The sequence below is a fragment of the Somniosus microcephalus genome, chromosome 6 (genome assembly GCF_052327205.1).
Source record: "Somniosus microcephalus isolate GS21.2 chromosome 6, FLI_Smic_1.0, whole genome shotgun sequence".
NCBI classification, from domain to species: domain Eukaryota; kingdom Metazoa; phylum Chordata; class Chondrichthyes; order Squaliformes; family Somniosidae; genus Somniosus; species Somniosus microcephalus.
Genome location: NC_140992.1, coordinates 32,044,808 through 32,064,657, shown reverse-complemented (window position 1 = coordinate 32,064,657; position 19,850 = coordinate 32,044,808). Strand labels below are relative to the sequence as shown.

Below are 19,850 nucleotides of genomic sequence, written 5' to 3'. Positions count from 1 at the left end.
CTGTTCCCTCCTCTCTCAGGCTTTCCCTCCCCATATCCTATTCCCTTCCTTGTCCTGCTCATCCCTCTCTTAGGCTTTCCCTCCCCAAATCCCACCTTCGCCCTGTTCCCTCTCTCAGGCTTTCCCTCCCCGTATCGTGTTCCCTCCCTTGCCCTGCTCACCCCTCTCTCAGGCTTTCCCTTTCCATATCCTATTCTCGCCCTGCTGCCTCATCTCTACATAACTTCAGTGATTAACACGTGAAAAACTTAATCGCCAGATAAAGTAATGCATTAAAGTAAACTGCGATTAATTGACAACCCTAATTGAATGCTTCCTCTCATAGTTCTTAACATTATCTAATTCATACTCTTAGGGGGAGAAATTGGGTGAGTAGCGCCACCTGTTAGCGCCTAAAGAGGGCACTCAGTGGCTGTAGCGCCACTGGCCGCGCCTCCCGCGATATTCAGCGGGGGCGCTAATGGTGACGTTAGCCTGTTGTGCTGCGCTGCCACCGATGACATCATCGGTGTGCGCAGCACCCCATTAGCGCCCCGATCACGATATTTGGTAGCGAACGCCGCTGTAGCGCTGTTCGCTACCCGCGTCCGGTTCATGGGGCCTTGTTGTGCCGGCAGTGGCGCAAGTTAAGGTGGAGGTGCGGGGTGGCCGCTTTTTCGGCGGCCGCCTGCCAGCACCTCCGTCCCTGGCCTCCTGATCCCCCCCCCACAGCATTGCCGGCTGTTTCCCGAGAGCCCGGCACTTCTCCTCGGTGCCGGGCTCTTTTGCCGGCACTCGCGATCGGGGATCGCGCTGGTGCAGGCCCCTCCCCCTTAACAATGGGAGGAAGGCCTGCAGTACCGCAGCGCGCCGTGCCGCAGCGTGTGGCGCTGCGGCACGTTGTGCTGCGATATTCAGTTTCAACGCCCTACGAGGGACGCGGTGCACCTCGAGCCTCGCCCCGTCTCCCTCTAGGGGCGCTGAAACTGAATTTCTGGCGATCGGTATTACTCCGAACGCGGTGCAAATATCAGCGCCCAGGCGAACTTGGCGCCACTTTGGCGCCTCAACCGAATTTCTAGGCCTTAATCTTTTAATCACTCTGAGATGCCCATTATTCTCTACTTAGCAGATAAAGCCAAGGAAATCCCTTATTAAAATTAAGGAAATTATTAGTTACTTACAGGAAAGCCCATTTGTCCTTGGAATCCTTGGTCTCCCTATTGACAAGAGAACAAATTACTCCATTAATCTTCAAATGTCTGTATGCCTTATAATGCCCCAACAAAATTCATCTGTCTATATCAGATTAACCATCAAACATGGAAATCTGTAGGAACTGTTGGATAATTTCAGTTTTCCACAATTTTCATCCCCAGTTGGTATTCTTGGCATTCAGCTTTGTACCAATGCACAGCTTCTATTAGCTGCTTCCCATGAGCAGCTTCATTGTCCCACATTTCCATCAAGGCCCGTAATTTGCGGTCAGCGGCGAACGCCCCGAAGTACGCTTCCCACAAAGATCTCGCGATCTCTGTGGTGAGAAATTCGGCTTTTCCGACGCGTAATTGAAATCAACGCAAGTTAGTGGGGAATCCCTAATGCAAGCTGCTGTGACATCAACAGGCTGTCTAAGCAGCCAATCAAAATGCAGAATTCTCTCAGACACCAAACCAGGAAGTGGGTAAGCTCCTTTGATTCTAATGTTTTAAAAATGTTAGAGAGAACAAGACAAAAATTGGGGCTCTCACATGGCGAAAAGGCAAACCTGAAATAAAGATGAACAAACTTTTAAAAATAATGTAATTTTTTTTTAAAGTTTCTTAAGAATTTTAATTTAAATTAGTTTTTCAAGGCCATAACATTTGTTTAGCAGTCAATACACTGTTAAAACCTCAGTTACACCTAATCCAAAAGGGTCTAATTTGTAATGGGGTATTTAACAGCGGTATTACCGCGGAAGAGACAAAGTTTTCATCAGTTTCCCTGATTTCCGTCTGTGGGGGGGGTGGTGGGGGCGGGCTGCGGTGGGCACAGTGCAGCCAGTGTCGGAGCAGTGAATGACCGACTGCAACTTCAGGATTTCCCGAAGTTGCGATTCGTTTCAAAGAGGTAATGACAGCGAACGCTGTTCTTTTGCTGTTATTACTCACTGCAAATTCCAGTCCCAAGTATTTTGGCGAATGTGGGTTAGATTTATCCAGTCATTCGTAATCAATGGGCAGAAAATCTAGCCTTGTGTTCCTCTATATCCCACTGTTGCCCAGTGTGCAGCCACTATATTCTGCTATTTCTGTGAGTGCAACTGTCATATATTACTACAATAGCAAAATACTGCAGGTGCTGGAAATTGTATTTCTTTGTATATATTTTTTCTCTTGTTTCCTCACATGGTAGCTGTTAATGTTGCTGCCATCATCATCCACACATCATCTAGAGCCATCTTTTGTTTCTTAACTTGTCCCATTACCTCTTCTTATGCCTTACACCATCATCCCTTTTGTCAGTCAATCTCTCCTGCCTTCCATCCTATCACAGACCTTCCCTTTGTTCTTTCCTCCCCTCCTCCCTGCCCCTGCTTAAAAATCTCCCTTCCCTATCCTTTTCCAGTTCTGACCAAGGGTTCGACACGAAACGTTGACTCTGTTTCTCTCTCCTCAGTGCTGCCTGACCTGCTGAGTGTTCCCAGCACTTTCTGTTGTCATATATAACTGTGGCCTGCTGCAGCACCTCCATATCACTCTGTTCCTCTGTGTGCAACCAATCTACCCGTGTGTCCCATTATCTATCCTCTATAGTCTGCTGAATGGTTCTGGACATCCTTAGGCAACATGGGACAGGTTGCTGGATGTCATCCATAAGAGCTTCTCATGGAGCTGTTTGTTTCCAAAATTCAGTCCATGTCAGTGAACAAGTTCTGGCAGACCAGCAATTATCACCATAACAAGCAGGAAATTGTCCTCCTAACCACCAGCATAGGCATTATGCGCACATACATCTCAGCAATTTTCGGACCAACCTTTGCCGATTTCCCAGGCCTCCGCCATTGCAACTTTTTTGCAAGATTAGGTTGAAACCAGATTCCGGTGGTTAGCACTGTTGCCTCACAGCGCCAGGGACCCGGGTTCGAATCCGGCCTCGGGCGGCTGTCTGTGTGGAGTTTGCACATTCTCCCCGTGTTTGCGTGGGTTTTCTCCGGGTGCTCCGGTTTCCTCCCACAGTCCAAAGATGTGCGGGTTAGGTTGATTGGCTATGATAAATTGACCCTTAGTGTTAGGGGGATTAAATACGTGGGGTTACGGGGATAGGGTGGGATATGTGTCAGTGCAGGCTCGATGGGCCGAAATGGTCTCTATCTGCACTGTGGGGTTTCTGTGATTCTGTGATTCTGTGATATGCATAACGTAAAGGTGAAGCAATCAGGTGAAAATCATATGTACCATTTTAAAAAAGTGAAATTTAATTTTCGTGAATTATAAGGATGTGTGAATGGTAGATATGGGGTTATGCTCATCCAAATATAGTCTGAGCGTTTGGTTTATGCTCTATGTAGATTTCACAGCTAACAATTATTTAACTGATTACTCGTAGACTAAATGCTAGAATTTTTTTTTTAAACAAGTACACGGAGCAATATTCTTCGGCTGAATAGACTTTGGAGACCAAACATAGAAGGATGATCTCATTTTTTGCCGACTGATGATAAAGTAGAAAAAAATACACTTTAGTAAATCTGATCAGAGTCCACTGCATTATTGGACTAATTTACTGTTCAAACAAATCTGCAATAAACTCGAGAACAGATTTTCAACAGTTCGACTCGAATGCTGGTGGCTCATAAAGCATGCTGTCTGTACCCAGTTTTCTGAGGTCAGTTCATTAGCATAGGTCTGAAATTCTTCAGCTGTTCCCATGAACTCAAACCATCACTTTTGCCTATCACTTCCTATTCCCCTTCCCCTTCAGTCATTGCAAAGGCTGCTGATGGGTTGAAATGCCTTCTGAGTAGTTCCAAAGTTTTTTTTTAGCATTTTTGTCCACCTTAGGCACCTTAAGCATGTGGACACTGCAAGGTGTTCTGCTTTAATTGGATATACAAGTCCCAGTTCGTGAACTTAATTGGTGTTTTGCTAACATCACTTTCTCCACATCAGAAAAAAGGTGCTGGAACTGTTAGCTTTCATCCTAAACTGGTGACTATGTCAAACCATGCAGTATTGCTCTTTCTAGGTGTTGCTATACTCTTTTCCCAGACAGCCCCTCACCCTCATATATTCAAGAATGAGTTAGATATATTTCTTAAGGCTAAAGGGATCAAGGGATATGGGGAGAAAGCAGGAACAGGGTACTGAATTTGGATGATCAGCCATGATCTCATTAAATGGCGGAGCAGGCTCGAGGGGCCGAATGGCCTACCCCTGCTCCTATCTTCTATGTTTCTATGTTTCTCATGTTGTTCTTTTGTCTTTTCCTCTGTAACCTTCCCTAAATTAATGGTAGAGTTTATATAAAGTTCGCTAGCACAATGATGTTAGAAAAATCATATTCTCATTCACTAGGATGCAAATTGTTGAACAAAAATTCAAAGCACTTTGAGGAATGCAACAATGACAAGAATAGAACAGGGTAGGAACAAAAATGGTCATTTAGTCCATCCAGCTCACTCTGTCAATGAAGTTCAAAACAGGGTCCCAGGCTGCCATCTTTGTCCTACCTTAACTACAGTAGAAGGAAAGGAAAGGTAGTTAACAGTAACCAATGCTTTAAATTGAACACCCACCGGTAAACACGCTTCAGAAGATGTAAGAGTTATGGAATCTCCTTTCGGACCTTTTGGCCCTGGCAGTCCCTGCAACAGAAATAGTACATGTTGTATATGACATTGCAAAAATGAACAGCAGTACAGTAAATTACCAACATTCTCTGACATATAAACAACTTACTGTTTTTATCAAATAGTATTTATACTTCTAAACCTTGAGTTATAATCCAATATTAAATATTTATCTGTAAAATATTAAGGGCTAGAAATTCGCCTCCTTTGCGCCTCCCGTTAGCACCTCCGGGGGAGCGTTAGCAGGGCGCTACCAGCTTTGCGCCCGGGCGTGGCGAGAGTACCGACGCCCGTGAAATTTCCATTGAGGTGTGCGGCGGCGGTAACCCCTAGCGCCAGGATCTCCTGCGCCCATAGATCGTGACATCATCATGCTGCACATCGCCCCGGTAGCACCCCGGACCCAAAATTCGGTTCCGCCCCCTGCAGCATTGCCGGGCGACAATACCGACAGCTGCAGGATGCGTTGTCGGGGAGGCCGGCCGCTTGGGGAGCGGTATTTAAAGGTGACGATGGTTGCGTGAACAAAAAATTTCCTTAATGCCTTACGTCCATTTTTCAGCAGTTTCTTTGGCCGCGATCGATCAGCCCTGCGCTCTGCTAGAGTGCTTGGGGCTGATCGTGTGGGATCGCGGCTGCCATCAGTGACAAGGGACCTCGTTGAAATGCAGAGCCTGCAGCGATGGCCCTTCCCTTTAAGGGAAGGAAGGAGCCTCTGTTCCCGGCAGCACTGCCCTTGATATTGGGCACCACTACCGCCCCTCTTGCCGGCTTTAGCACTCCAAGGGAAGTGGTAGCGCTTGACTTAGCGCTCCATTTCCTTCCTGGAGCGCTAACAGCCAATTTACTGGAAGCTCACAATCATTAGCACCTGGCGCTAATTTTTCATGATTTCAAAAGTTACTGAATTTCTCCCCCTAAAACTCTTGCATATAGCATGCACTTCCTATGAGTTTAAACCCTGTAACATTTTCTTGTTATGCTTTTTCCATCACACCTGTCTGACGCATTTAAATTTACCTATTTATTCAACTTACTGATTAACCTGCCAGTTCCACCTCCAAAGCACCACCTACCTGAAACCTGTTGCCTGACATATCCTTCTGCTGCCAGTCCATGCTGTTGAGCCATCTTGAACTTCTCAACACTCTCAGCCATTCCAAAAGCCAGTAGCTTTACCACCCCCCCTTCCCTCAGCCACTCGCTGCTTCCATCTTTCAACGATCCCACCTCTCTCCCACACTTCTGCCTTTGGCCCCCCCCACCGCTAACTATCCTCACTCCTAACAATAGTAAGTACCGTTAGCTTACTTAAAGCTGCTTTGTAGCTGACAGCCAGAAAGCCATCCTCCCAAGATATAGACCTATTAAAAATATATATACCAAGCCAAAGAAGAGATCTTAGAAGAGGTGACCAAAAGCTTGGTCAAAGAGGTCAGTTTTAAGGAGGGTTTAAAATGAGGAGAGGGAGGTGAAGAGGCAGAGAGGTGGGAATTCCAGAGCATGGGGCCTAGATGATTGAATGCATGGCTGAGGATGGTGGTGTGAAGAGGTTAGTCAGAGGAAATGTGAGCTCAGGAAGTTGGTTGGAGAGGTGGGGGGGTCGTAGGTCTACAGTAGGTTACATAGATAAAGAGGAGTGAGGCCATGAAGAAATTTAAGTGCAAGGATGAGAATTTTTAATTAGAGGTGTTGGTAGATTGGAAGCCAACATAGGTCATTGAGGACAGATCGAATGGGCAAGTGGGACTTAGTGTGGAAGAGGATATGGGCAGCAGACTGTGGGATGAGCTGAAGTTTACTAACATTCTGAGGGGGGAGGTTGAACAGCCAGAGGACGTGGTCCATATCGGTATCAACGACATAGGTAGAAAGAGGGATGAGGTCCTGCAGGCAGATTTTAGGGAGCTAGGAAAGAGATTAAAAAGCAGGACCTCAAAGGTAGTAATCTCCCACAATCAACAGATCAGATCAAAGCTCTGCAGTCCTGCCACATCCAGCCTGAATGGTGGTGGACCATTAACCAACTAATGGGAGGAGGAGGCTCCAAGAATATCCCCATCCTTAATGATGGTGGAGTCCAGCACATGAGTGCAAAAGACAAGGCTGAAGTGTTTCCAACCAACTTCAGCCAGAAGTGCCGAGTGGATGATTCATATCGGCCTACTCCCGAGGTCCCCACCATCACAGAAACCAGTCTTCAACCAATTCGATTCACTCCACGTGATATCAAGAAATGGCTGACCACACTGGATACAGCAAAGGCTATGGGCCCCGACAACATCTCGGCTATCGTGTTGAAGGCTTGTGCTCCAGAACTAGCTGCACCTCTAGCCAAGCTGTTCCAGTACAGCTACAACACTGGCATCTATCCGACAATGTGGAAAACTGCCCAGGTTTGTCCTGTCCACAAAAAGCAGGACAAATCCAACCAGCCAATTACTGCCCCATCAATCTACTCTCAATCATCAGCAAAGTGATGGAAGGTGTCATCGACAGTGCTATCAAGCAGCACTTACTCACCAATAACCTGCTCACTGATGCCCAGTTTGGGTTCCGCCAAGACCACTCCGCTCCCGACCTCATTACAGCCTTGGTCCAAACATGGACAAAGGAGCTGAATTCCAGAGGTGAGGTGAGAGTGACTGCCCTTGACATCAAGGCACCATTTGACCGAGTCTGGCATCAAGGAGCCCTAGTAAAACTGAAGTCAATGGGAATCAGGGGGAAAACGCTCCACTGGCTGGAGTCAAACCTAGCACAAAGGAAGATGGTTGTGGTAGTTGAATGTAAGAAATCACACAACACCAGGTTATAGTCCAACAGCTTTATTTGAAATCACAAGCTTTCGGAGTGCTGCTCCTTCGTCAGGTGAAGTGGAGAGATGCATAAAAACACAGCTTATATAGTCAGAGAATAATGTCAGATGTTTACAGGTAATCTTTCTAACTGCCATTTATCACACCTCGGCAGAGAGATAATCACAGCAATCAAAGGTGTAAATGGTGTCCAAACAGGTTAGTCAGGAAAACATTACATCAAAGAACAATGAGGTGGGGTCACAAGGGGTCAAATGTTGCAGATGCTGGGGTCTGTATGAAAAACAAAAAAAGACAAAAAACATTTTTTTTGCTGGAAATCACAGCAGGTCCGACTGCATCTGTGTGAAGAGAACAAGCCAACGACAACTCGAGTCTGGATGACCCTACGTCAGGTGGGGTTACATGTAGCATGACATGAACCCAAGATCCCGGTTGAGGCCGTCCTCAAGGCTGCAGAACTTGGCTATCAGTTTCTGCTCGATGATTTTGCGTTGTCGTGTGTCTCAAAGGCCGCCTTGGAGAATGCTTACCCGAAGATCGGAGGCTGAATGTCCTTGACTGCTGAAGTGTTCCCCGACTGGGAGGGAACACTCCTGCCTGGCGATTGTTGCGCGGTGTCCGTTCATCCGTTGTCGCAGTGTCTGCATGGTCTCGCCGATGTACCATGCTCTGGGGCATCCTTTCCTGCAACGTATGAGGTAGACAACGTTGGCCGAGTCACATGAGTATGTACCATGTACCTGGTGGGTGGTGTCCTCACGTGTGATGATGGTATCTGTGTTGATGATCTGGCATGTCTTGCAGAGGTTGCCGTGGCAGGGTTGTGTGGTGTCGTGGTCGCTGTTCTCCTGAAAGCTCCTCAGAATCGGTTTCATTCTTGGACACATGAATCTCCATCAAAGACGGACACCTCAGCACTTCACTCTACCGCAAGCCCACGGACAACCTCACGATGCTCCACTTCTCCAGCTTCCACCCTAACCACGTTAAAGAAGCCATCCCCTATGGACAAGCCCTGCGAATACACAGGATCTGCTCAGACGAGGAGGAACGCGATGGACACCTACAGACGCTGAAAGACGCCCTTGTAAGAATGGGATATGACGCTCGACTCGTCGATCGACAGTTCCTATGGGCCACAGCGAAAAATTGCATAGACCTCCTCAGAAGACAAACATGGGACACAACCAACAGAGCTCCCTTCGTCGTCCAGTACTTCCCCGGAGCGGAGAAACTACGCCATGTTCTTCGCAGCCTTCAACATGTCATCGATGACGACGAACACCTCACTAAGGCCATCCCCACGCCTCCACTACTCGCCTTCAAACAGCCGCCTAACCTCAAACAGACCATCGTTCGCAGCAAATTACCCAGCTTTCAGGAGAACAGCGACCACGACACCACACAACCCTGCCACAGCAACCTCTGCAAGACATGCCAGATCATCAACACAGATACCATCATCACACGTGAGGACACCACCCACCAGGTACATGATACATACTCATGTGACTCGGCCAACGTTGTCTACCTCATACGTTGCAGGAAAGGATGCCCCGGAGCATGGTACATCGGCGAGACCATGCAGACACTGCGACAACGGATGAACGGACACCGTGCAACAATCGCCAGACAGGAGTGTTCCCTCCCAGTCAGGGAACACTTCAGCAGTCAAGGACATTCAGCCTCCGATCTTCGGGTAAGCATTCTCCAAGGCGGCCTTTGAGACACACGACAACGCAAAATCATCGAGCAGAAACTGATAGCCAAGTTCCGCACCCATGAGGACGGCCTGAAACGGGATCTTGGGTTCATGTCACGCTACATGTAACCCCACCTGACGTCGGGTCATCCAGACTCGAGTTGTCGTTGGCTTGTTCTCTCCACACAGATGCGGCCGGACCTGCTGTGATTTCCAGCAAAAAAAATGTTTTTTGTCTGTTTTTTTGTTTTTCATACAGACCCCAGCATCTGCAACATTTGACCCCTTGTGACCCCACCTCATTGTTCTTTGATGTAATGTTTTCCTGACTAACCTGTTTGGACACCATTTACACCTTTGATTGCTGTGATTATCTCTCTGCCGAGGTGTGATAAATGGCAGTTAGAAAGATTACCTGTAAACATCTGACATTATTCTCTGACTATATAAGCTATGTTTTTATGCATCTCTCCACTTCACCTGACGAAGGAGCAGCACTCCGAAAGTTTGTGATTTCAAATAAAGCTGTTGGAATATAACCTGGTGTTGTGTGATTTCTTACATTTGTCCACCCCAGTCCAACACCGGCATCTCCACACCGTGGTAGTTGAAGGTCAATCATCACAGCCCCAGGACATCGCTGCAGGAGTTCCTCAGGGCAGTGTCTTTGGCCCAACCATCTTCAGCTGCTTCATCAATGACCTTCACTCCAACATAAGGTCAGAAATGGGGATGTCGCTGATGACTGCACAGTGTTCAGCGCCATTCACAACTCCTCAGATAATGAAGCAGTCCATTACCGCATGCAACAAGACCAGGACGACGTTCAGGCTTGGGCTGATAAGTGGCAGGTAACATTCGCGCCACAGAAGTGCCAGGCAATGACTATCTCCAACAAGTGAGAGTCTAACCACCTCCCCTTGACATTCAATGGCATTACCATCGCCGAATCCCCCACTATCAACATCCTGGGGGTCACCATTAACCAGAAACTTAACTGGACCAGCCACATAAATACTGTGGCAACAAGAGCAGGTCAGAGGCTAGGTATTCTGCGGCGAGTGTCTCACCTCCTGACTCCCCAAAGCCTTTCCACCATCTACAAGGCACAAGTAATGAGTGTGATGGAATACTCTCCACTTGCCTGGATGAGTGCAGCTCCAACAACACTCAAGAAGCTTGACACCATCCAGGACAAAGCAGCCCGCTTGATTGGCAACCCATCCACCACCTTAAACATTCACTCCCTCCACCACCGGCATACCATGGCTGCAGTGTGTACCATCTACAAGATGCACTGCAGCAACTCGCCAAGGCTTCTTCGGCAGCACCTCCTAAACCCGCAACCTCTTCCACCTAGAAGGACAAGGGCAGCAGGCGTATGGGAACACCACCACCTCCAAGTTCCCCTCCAAGTCACACACCATCCTGACTTAGAAGTATATCACCGATCCTTCATCGTCACTGGGTCAAAATCCTGGAACTCCCTCCCTAACAGCACTGTGGGAGTACCTTCACCACACAGACTGCAGTGGTTCAAGGCGGCGGCTCACCACCACCTTCTCAAGGGCAACTAGGGATGGGCAATAAATGTTGGCCTTGCCAACGACGCCCAGATCCCATAAAATGAATTAAAATAAAAACTTGGACAAGTGTGGATTAATTAAGGAAAGCCAACACGGATTTGTTAAAGGCAAATCATGTTCAACTAACTTGATTGAGTTTTTTGATGAGGTAACAAAGAGGGTTGATGAGGGCAATGCGGTTGACGTGGTGTACATGGACTTCCAAAAGGCGTTTGATAAAGTGTCGCATAATAGGCTTGCCAGCAAAGTTGAAACGCATGAAATAAAAGAGACAGTGACAGCATGGATACGAAATTGGCTGTGGCAGGAACCAGAGAGAAGCGGTGGACGGTTGTTTTTCGGATTGGAGTAAGGTATACAGTGGTGTTCCCCAGGGGTCAGTACTAGGACCACTGCTTTTCTTAATATATATTAATGACTTGGACTTGGGTGCACAGGGCACAATTTCAAAATTTGCAGATGACACAAAACTTGGAAGTATAGTGAACAGTGAGGAGGATAGTGATAGACTTCAGGAGGACATAGACAGGCTGGTGGAATGGGTGGACACGTGGCTGATGAAATTTAACGCAGAAAAGTGCGAAGTGATACATTTTGGTAGGAAGTATGAGGAGAGGCAATATAAACTAAAGGGTACAATCCTAAAGGGGGTGCAGGGACAGAGAGACCTGGGGGTATATGTGCACAAATCATTGAAGGTGGCAGAGCAGGTTGAGAAAGTAGTTAAAAAAGCATATGGGATCCTGGGCTTCATAAATAGAGGTATAGAGTACAAAAGCAAGGAAGTTATGACGAACCTTTATAAAATGCTGGTTCAGCCTCAACTGGAGTATTGTGTCCAATTCTGGGCACCATACTTTAGGAAGGATGTGAAGGCCTTAGAGAGGGTGCAGAAAAGATTTACAAGAATGGTTCCAAGGATGAGGGACTTCTGTTACGTGGATAGACTGAAGAAACTGGGGTTGTTCCCCTTGGGGCAGAGAAGGTTGAGAGGAGATTTGAAAGAGGTGTTCAAAATCATGATGGGTCTAGACAGAGTTGATAGAGAGAAACTGTTCCCATTGGCGGAAGGGTCGAGAACCAGAGGACACAGATTTAAGGTGATTGGCAGAAGAACCAAAGGCGACATGAGGAAAAACTTTTTTACTCAGCGTGTGGTTAGGATCTGGAATGCACTGCCAGAAAGGGTGGTGGAGGCAAACTCAATCGTGGCTTTCAAAAGGGAATTGGATAAGTACCTGAAGGAAAAAAATTTGCAGGGCTACGGGGCAAGGGCGGGGGAGTGGGACTAGCTGAAGTGCTCTTGCAGAGAGCCGGTATGGGCTCGACGGGCCGAATGGCCTCCTTCTGTGCTGTAACCATTCTATAAATCTATGATTCCAAGTGTGGAGCATGGGATGCTGGCCAGGAGAGCTATGCAATGGTTGAGTATGAAGATGACAAAGGCATGGATGAAGGTTTCTGCGACAGTTGGGCTGAGGTGTGAGTGGAGGCAAGTGATGTTACTGAGGTGGAAGTAGGCAGTCGTTGTAATAGAGGCGCCAAAGGGTCAGAATCTCAGCTCAGGGTCAAATAGGATGCTGAGGTTTTTGAACTGTGAAGAGTTGGATTTCAAGGATGCTCTGTGATGAGATGCTCCATGAGGAATTGGGATGTTCTAAAAGGATTTGTGGTGGGGGAAAACTCTAACAAATACAAGAAAATTAAAATGTAACAATGAGAAAAAGCCATTCAACCCAATGGCTCATCCCATCATCCAGGACCTTATTTCAGTATTTTTCATCTTCATTTTCTCCAGAGCTGCTGAATGAAAAGTCTATCCAGTCCCCTTTTCAATGACTGCATTGAATCAGTATTCAATTACGGAGGTGGTACTCTTTTCCTTATGTTAACAACTTTTACATATGAAAATGCTACTGCTTATGATTAAATTCAATAAAGATTTCCCTACCGGTAAACCATATCTTCCTGGATATCCGTCAATTCCTGGGAGGCCAGCGTCTCCTCTAGATCCATTGCAGCCATCTAACCCAGGATGACCCCTTGGGCCTTGCAGCCCTGGAAAACCCTAAAATAATCAATATTTCAATAAGTTGTTATAGAACTATCTGTGGGTGTCGGAGCCATATTATTGTATAGTGCTGAGCTTGAGAAACTTGGCTTCTGACTAGCTCATGAACAAGCATAGATCAGGTCATTCTAATCAGATATAAATGTACAGCTACAATTGCTTTACGGTCAACAAGGCGAGAAAATTCAAATAAATACTCACCGGAATACCATCTAATCCTTGAAAGCCAGGAACACCAGTAGGACCCTGGAAAATGAAAAAAAAAATTGCACAATTTTGTAAGATATTCATATTTTCTCTCCTCCGCTTCATACCAATTAACAGGACAAACTGCTGATCTGCTCCCAATCTTCTACCGAAGCTTCTCCAGCACAGGTCACCAGGACATGCACCAGAGCAGCCTAGGGCAACCCTCAGATTTTAAAATTTTAGGTATTTCGGAGTATAGTTCTTGTTGCTGTTGTCAAATAGTAATTAAATAACATTGAACAGTTTTTGTAAAACCTATTGGAATATCATTAGCCCGGACTTCAGAGAAAAATAGGAATTAGAGGGCGCAGTAACATTGATGTACAAAATTGTGCCTCTAAGATATAACTTACATTTCTGCTAACTAGACTAGCTTTGAGCTGTTAGTTCAATCTGATGGCAGTTATCTCTAATGTATTTGTATGTTGTTGTAAGCTAGCAGTGGATAGGTTACTCTCATCATATCAGATGGTGGTGGGTAATAGATTGTGCATGCAGCTATGTTTTGTTTCAACTTACTCCGTCCCCTTTTATTCCAGCAGATCCAGGCAGTCCACGATCTCCTCTTTGTCCTTTTAGTCCTGATGGACCTTGTGGTCCTTGATGTCCGGGGGAACCTGGTGGACCTTGTCTTCCTAATAAGCCTGTTTGCCCCTGAAGTCAAGAGATAAAATGTTTGTATTTTTTTTAAGAAATCAATTTTGCAACAAAAGGAAGCTCACCAATAAACTCCTTACACAGTTAAGTTCCCTATCTCGGTTATGTCTTCTAGAATAGATACAGAGAGGAACTCCTATGCTTCCCCTCAGCTAAAAAGTCATCCCGAGTCATGTAGGTCAGAGCATTCAGTTGTATTCTTCCCAAGAAATGAGAAAGGCAATTCAGCTCATCAAGCATATTGCTTCCCCAAATTATGTACAATTTACTTTATTATGGACTCTAGCCAACCCACTTAATCTACTGATGGAAAAGTCTGTAAAGATTCTTCCTGCCCTGCACTAAAGGAAATCTAGCAAAACTCCAGAATACCTACCTTACCTTACATCCGACATTGTTCATTCTTGACTAGTTACATTCCTTAGCATGACATTTTCTTGACCTTATCAATGCAGAAACCAGTATATTCTACAACGATTTGATTACCTGTATTGGACTTTTCCTTATAAACCTCAATACCACTCCCAGCCAGATATTCATCCAACTCTTTTTTAAAATGTGCTAGTGCAAAAGTAAAGAATTTGCATTTATATAGCGCATTATCACATCTCTCAAAAATTCCCCAAAGGAATTTACAGACAATGGGAGTAATTTTTCTTTTTGTTTCTTTTTTCATTCCAGTGAGTATTTTCTGTTTTATCTGAATCCAAAAAAGATAGGTGCAAAATGGCGTGATTTCTGTTTCTTTATAATCTGGGTTTTTTTCTCCATTTTTTCCCCCCAAGTCAAGGCAAAGTCAAAATATTTGCATTTGTTTACTGGAAGTTATGTGTGACAGAAAACTTGAGCCATACGTAAAGAAACTGAAGAGAGTAATATGATGAAAGATAATCAGACAGCACACCCGTTGTCATTTCACCTTGACAACCAAATTCTGGATTTGCATCAGCTTGCATAAACTGACTACATTTTTAGTTACAGCAGAAAGATGTTGGCTTTGATAAATATGCATATCTACTGATTATATATACTCTTAAAAAGAATAAAACTTGCAGGCACAGCTTTAGGGCAGGATAACTTGCTTCTTACACATTCACATTCCTCTTACTCACTGAACAGTTGTCTTTTATAGTGTGTTTCTGCAGATGTAATCTTTCGAACTTGGGGCCAGCAGCTGGGCTAAATTACAAAATTTATTACTCAGGCTACAGTTCAAGACTTGGTTGGTTTACAATCTAAATGATCAGTAAAAAAAATCTTTAATTCCTTTAAAAAGCTATGTAAAAGCTTCAATTAAAAGCTTCTTCTACACAATTGACTATTGCATCTAATGCTGGACAAATTTCAGTAACATGCAAATATTGGTGCTGTGTGCATGTCATGTAATGTGAATGTTGACAGAATTACATTTTCTTGGGAAACATGTTCCCATTTTTGCAGCACAAGTGGATCTATATTCCAGACAAAGCCATTAATACAATGACATCTTGCATTATTTTAGCGCCTTGATTATAATAAATGCCCCACGGCACTTAAAGCAGTGAAGACAGAGACTAAGCATTTGTAGTAGAGATCGGGCAGATAACCAAAAAGATAGAGTTTGAGGTGACATTTGAAAGTAGGTTATGTTATAAATCTCATCATCATCAAGAAACTACTCATGAAATAACGCTGGACAGCCAGCTGGTGGCGCCGTCCAAGGAGTATAAATACTCAGGCGTGGGCCCAGCTTTCCAGGGACAGTTTGTAAGACAAGGAACTAGTGAAGTACAACTAGACCTCCATGTTCTGAAGCAAGTTGATTAAAGCCTTGCTTTATACTCAAACCAAGTGCGTAGTGAGTTTTATTACATCAGGTTGCAAAGTAGCAGGGCAGAGGGATTTCAAGGAAAAATTCCCGAGTTTAGGACCAACACAGCTGAAGCCTATACCACCAAAGATGGAGTGGAGGGAATGGGGGCGAGGCATAGGAGGCCAGAGTCAGAAGAGTGGAGGGCATGTACTGGCATGTAGAGCTAGAGAAGGTTGCAAATGTGGGGGTGAGCAAACATCTGGAGGATTTTGTAAACAAGGACAAAGATTTTGAATTCAATGCATTGGGGGATGGGGAGCCAGTGGAGGAGGGCAGGGGAGATAGGCAAGTGGGATAGCATTCAGGTGACAGAATTTTATATTACAGTAGTTAGGGTTTGCGTAGAGTGAAGTTCAGGAGGTTGTTGAGAGAGCATTGGAAAGGTCAAGCCTGGAGGTGATGAAAGCGTAAATGAGGGTTTCCCCAGCAGGAGGAGGGGGCAGTAAGGACGGAGAAAGATACAGGTGGTTTTGATCATGTATAGAATATGGGGTTTGAAGCTCAGTGCAGGGTCAAATAAGACAAGTAAAAAATTATGAGCAGAATCAATCACCCGTGGAAGCTGCGTGAAGCTCCGAGAATAAATAAAAGGTATTGGGAGCAAGTCTGAATCGCACGTTTGTGTAATGGAGACAGGTGAAATCGCCATTGTTAATTTGTGTCATTGGGAATGGCCTCGTCATTTCACCTCTACCCACTCCTCAACCCACCCCTTCATTGGGATCAGCTTCCCCTGGACTGAACTCCCAACACATTCAAGAACACAAAGTAAAAGAAATGTCACTGTCCTTTGCAACAAAATAAGATGCCTGCAGCATTTTGAGATTTTCACCTATTTGACCTAAAGGGAATTAAAGTTTAATTTATAATATGTTTCTGATATGAAGTCAGGTTCAGGTTACAATAGGTTAATTTCCAAGGTTTCAGCATTCATTTATGACTTGATAGTAAAAAACCCATAGACGCTGAGCAGTTAGGACTTTTGATATGTTGTCCCGATGGGAAATGAGTTAGTCATTAAAAATTATATATATTCATTCTAAGACAATGGGAACTTGTCCGGTCTCTGTTACAAAGTGGTAGATTTTATTAGTGGGGCAATCTTCAACAGAGAGTGTTAAGGGAGGGTCAGAGGTCTATCTTTGTCACTGTCTCTAATAAATGCTGTCTTTGGTCAGTTTTGAGTCTGGGACAGTCAGAGTAAGACATGGATGACTTGTAAGTTAAGTTTAGGTTATACTGAAGTAAAAAAAAGTTATGTGTTGTATCATGCTGATGGTACGAGGAATAATAGTGTGCATATCAGTCTGCTTTCTGAAAGATGAGAATACGCACTGTGTCGCATGTGAGATCACACTATGGCCGTGATTTTCTTCCTGGAGGCGGGTTTGCGTCGCGAACGGTAGTGGGCGGGTTCCCGTCCCGCTGCTGGCTCCTGCCAGCCTGCTGACACAATTTTTAGTTGATTGGCCTAGTTAAACCTGCCGTGTGGGTTACCCACCCTGATCACAAGGTGCGGGTCTGTTCAGCTGATATGCTGACGTGTTTGCAGCCAGTGCATTTAAGGGGGCCATTTTCCCATTAGATCTCAGGTCGTTTCTGGTGCTTCGAACTGCTGCTTCTCAACACAATGTCTGCAGAGAAACAAAAGGCAGCTTCAACGAGGACTCCCTCCATGTTCTTGTGGAGGGAGTCAGAGGACCTCGGGAGGTCCTATACCCAGGTGATGGAAGAGGGAAACCTCCTCAGCAGACAAAGGCAGCCTGGCTGCGAATAGCTGAGGAGGTCAATGCCAGGTCTGCGTATAGTCGCACCTGGGTCCAGTGCAGGAAAAGGTTCAATGATCTCCTGTGTTCTGGAAAATAGAGTATAAAAGCTCACTTACCTTAATACTGCTGTGCCTGTCATCACATCCCCATCACTCTGCATTGCCAACTCTACTGCTGCACATCCTGACTCACCCCAACATCCCTTGCACCATCCCCCATCCCTTTCTCCCTATGCACAGATTCACTTCCCCATCTTACTATGCGCCCCTCACACCCACCCTCAAGGTTATGCATTGACAACTAACAACTCAAAAGGAGGGAACTTCAGTATGGGAACCCACTCCTTCACAGTCTCCCTCTAAACATCTACCCTATCCATTCTTTACACTCATTCCATCACTCTCACTGAAACTCCACTTCTTGCCCTCAATGCAGGAAGAAAAGAACCCACAATAAGAGGTAGAGGGAGAGAACAGGAGGAGGACCACCATCCTTATCACAGCTGACCAACACTGAGGAGGCCACTCTGGAAATTGTGGGATCAGGGGAGCAGCTCGAAGTGGGGGACAGAGAGATGGACTCAGTTGAAAAACCTGGAGACAGAATACTCTCCATTCATTTTATTTGACTTTCATGAGTGACACATATGGCATCTGATGTCATTAGAAATTGAATGCTCATCATGTGCACGATGGGATGTGTCTGCAATCTACATATCACATGTCTAAATCATGGCTTTACGCTCCCACAGGACCATCAAGAGCCCCCCTCCCTACTGTCCAGGAGGAAGAGCCTGAGGACTCCTCAGAGGATGCTGCATTGTCTGAGGGAGCAGCATCAGCAGAAATGATCACACCCAGCATCAGCACAGTGATGCACACCATGGCGGGTCATTCGTGAGTTAGAGTAGTGTTGTCACCTGGTGTATCACAACTCATGAGTGAGCAAGAGCAGATGGTAGAGACAAGGACAGCAGTGGAGAGTCCTCATTGGAGGACGCAGGACGCTCCTAGCTCTGCTCAGCTGCATGTAGACACTGAGCCTCGGAGGCCATCCAGAAAGAGAGCAGTGCTGGAGCTTTAGGGACAAGTGCAGGAGGCTCTGACTGGGTTTGCAACCACGGTGACTGCGAGTGTGCAGAGAATAGAGGAGTCCATCTCAAACATGAGCAATACCGTGGTGCACGCAATGGTAAATGTAGGTCCCGCCATAGAAAGGATGGCAACCTCCATGGAGGATATAAATCACCAGACTCAAATGAACATGGTAACTCTTCTAAATAGATGGTCAGCTATGGAGGATAGATGGGAATCTATCATGGAGAGGAACCAGAGGTTCATGGACGTCCCTGTTATGAGGACTGTCAGTACAGACACGGGTCCTCATGGCCCCACTGATGTGCAGCAAGCTGATCTCCAGCTACTTGCTAGCAGAGAAGTGCGGGTGGCCCATGAGAGAGATGATGGTGGGAGGCGACATGCAAGCGGGGTCTCCTCTCCAAGCGCTCCAACTTCCATCCCCTTGCCAACCCCTCGGTCAGAGCCCCAGATGACTACCGGAGCAGCGATGGCCAAGTTTGCCCCTGTGCAGCCGCAGGAGGAGCAGCCTTTGGCGGGGCCTTCAAAGGCTCCAAAACCCAGAGGACGACCGCCAAAGGCGTCTAAGCAGGCACAGCAGGGAAGTGAGCAGATTGCCTCTACATCGGTTGAAGCCACAGGGTTAGCACCATGTAGAAGCACGCGTAAGAGAAAGCTGCCACATAAATGATCACAAGGGTAATCACTTGGGCGTTCTGATAGAATTCAATGTTAAATTTCTGTTCTTTTATTATGTTGCGATAAATTAATCTTTTATGAACGTTTGACATCATTGCCATTTGTGTGATCCCATTTTGAGTGGCACAGTGAAGGGTGAGGGTGCCTTTTATGTCCAGCAATGCAGGTGACAGTGGATATAGAGTTAACACCAGATACTTACAGCCTCAAGACAGTCTCCTAAATCATGAAATCTGCAACCTCTGACATCTGAAATTGAGCAGATTTGAGAGTGCAGCTTTTAAACTGCAGTTGCAGCTGTGAAGTTTCCAGCTCGTTGGTCTTCCCAACACACTTACCTGGCATGATCCCTGAACGGCGTGAAACCCGAATCAAATGTTGGAAAATTGGAAAAGGCTCTCAAAATAGCAGTTGAATCCCTTACCCCCGCTTGGTATCGAGTCTGTTATGAAATCACAGACCCGGCACTCTTGAAACTCACACGAAGGCGGGTTCCCGACCCGCCATCAATCATTGCGGCCAATGAGAGGATTTTATTGTTACTATCCATTGCT

General features: G+C 45.9%; 1 protein-coding gene across 1 annotated transcript in view; it reads right to left on the bottom strand.

The window, feature by feature from the left end:
- LOC147115586 (uncharacterized) overlaps positions 1 to 19,850 on the bottom strand; it is a 217,811-nt gene that overhangs the window by 129,274 nt on the left and 68,687 nt on the right. Inside the window, exons 4-8 of the mRNA XM_085989605.1 lie at positions 13,763 to 13,897; positions 13,196 to 13,240; positions 12,875 to 12,991; positions 4,760 to 4,828; positions 1,164 to 1,199 (exon numbers count right to left, since the gene is read on the bottom strand). Coding sequence (XP_085845731.1) covers positions 1,164 to 1,199; positions 4,760 to 4,828; positions 12,875 to 12,991; positions 13,196 to 13,240; positions 13,763 to 13,897 — 402 coding nt within the window. The remainder of the gene's footprint in view (positions 1 to 1,163; positions 1,200 to 4,759; positions 4,829 to 12,874; positions 12,992 to 13,195; positions 13,241 to 13,762; positions 13,898 to 19,850) is intronic.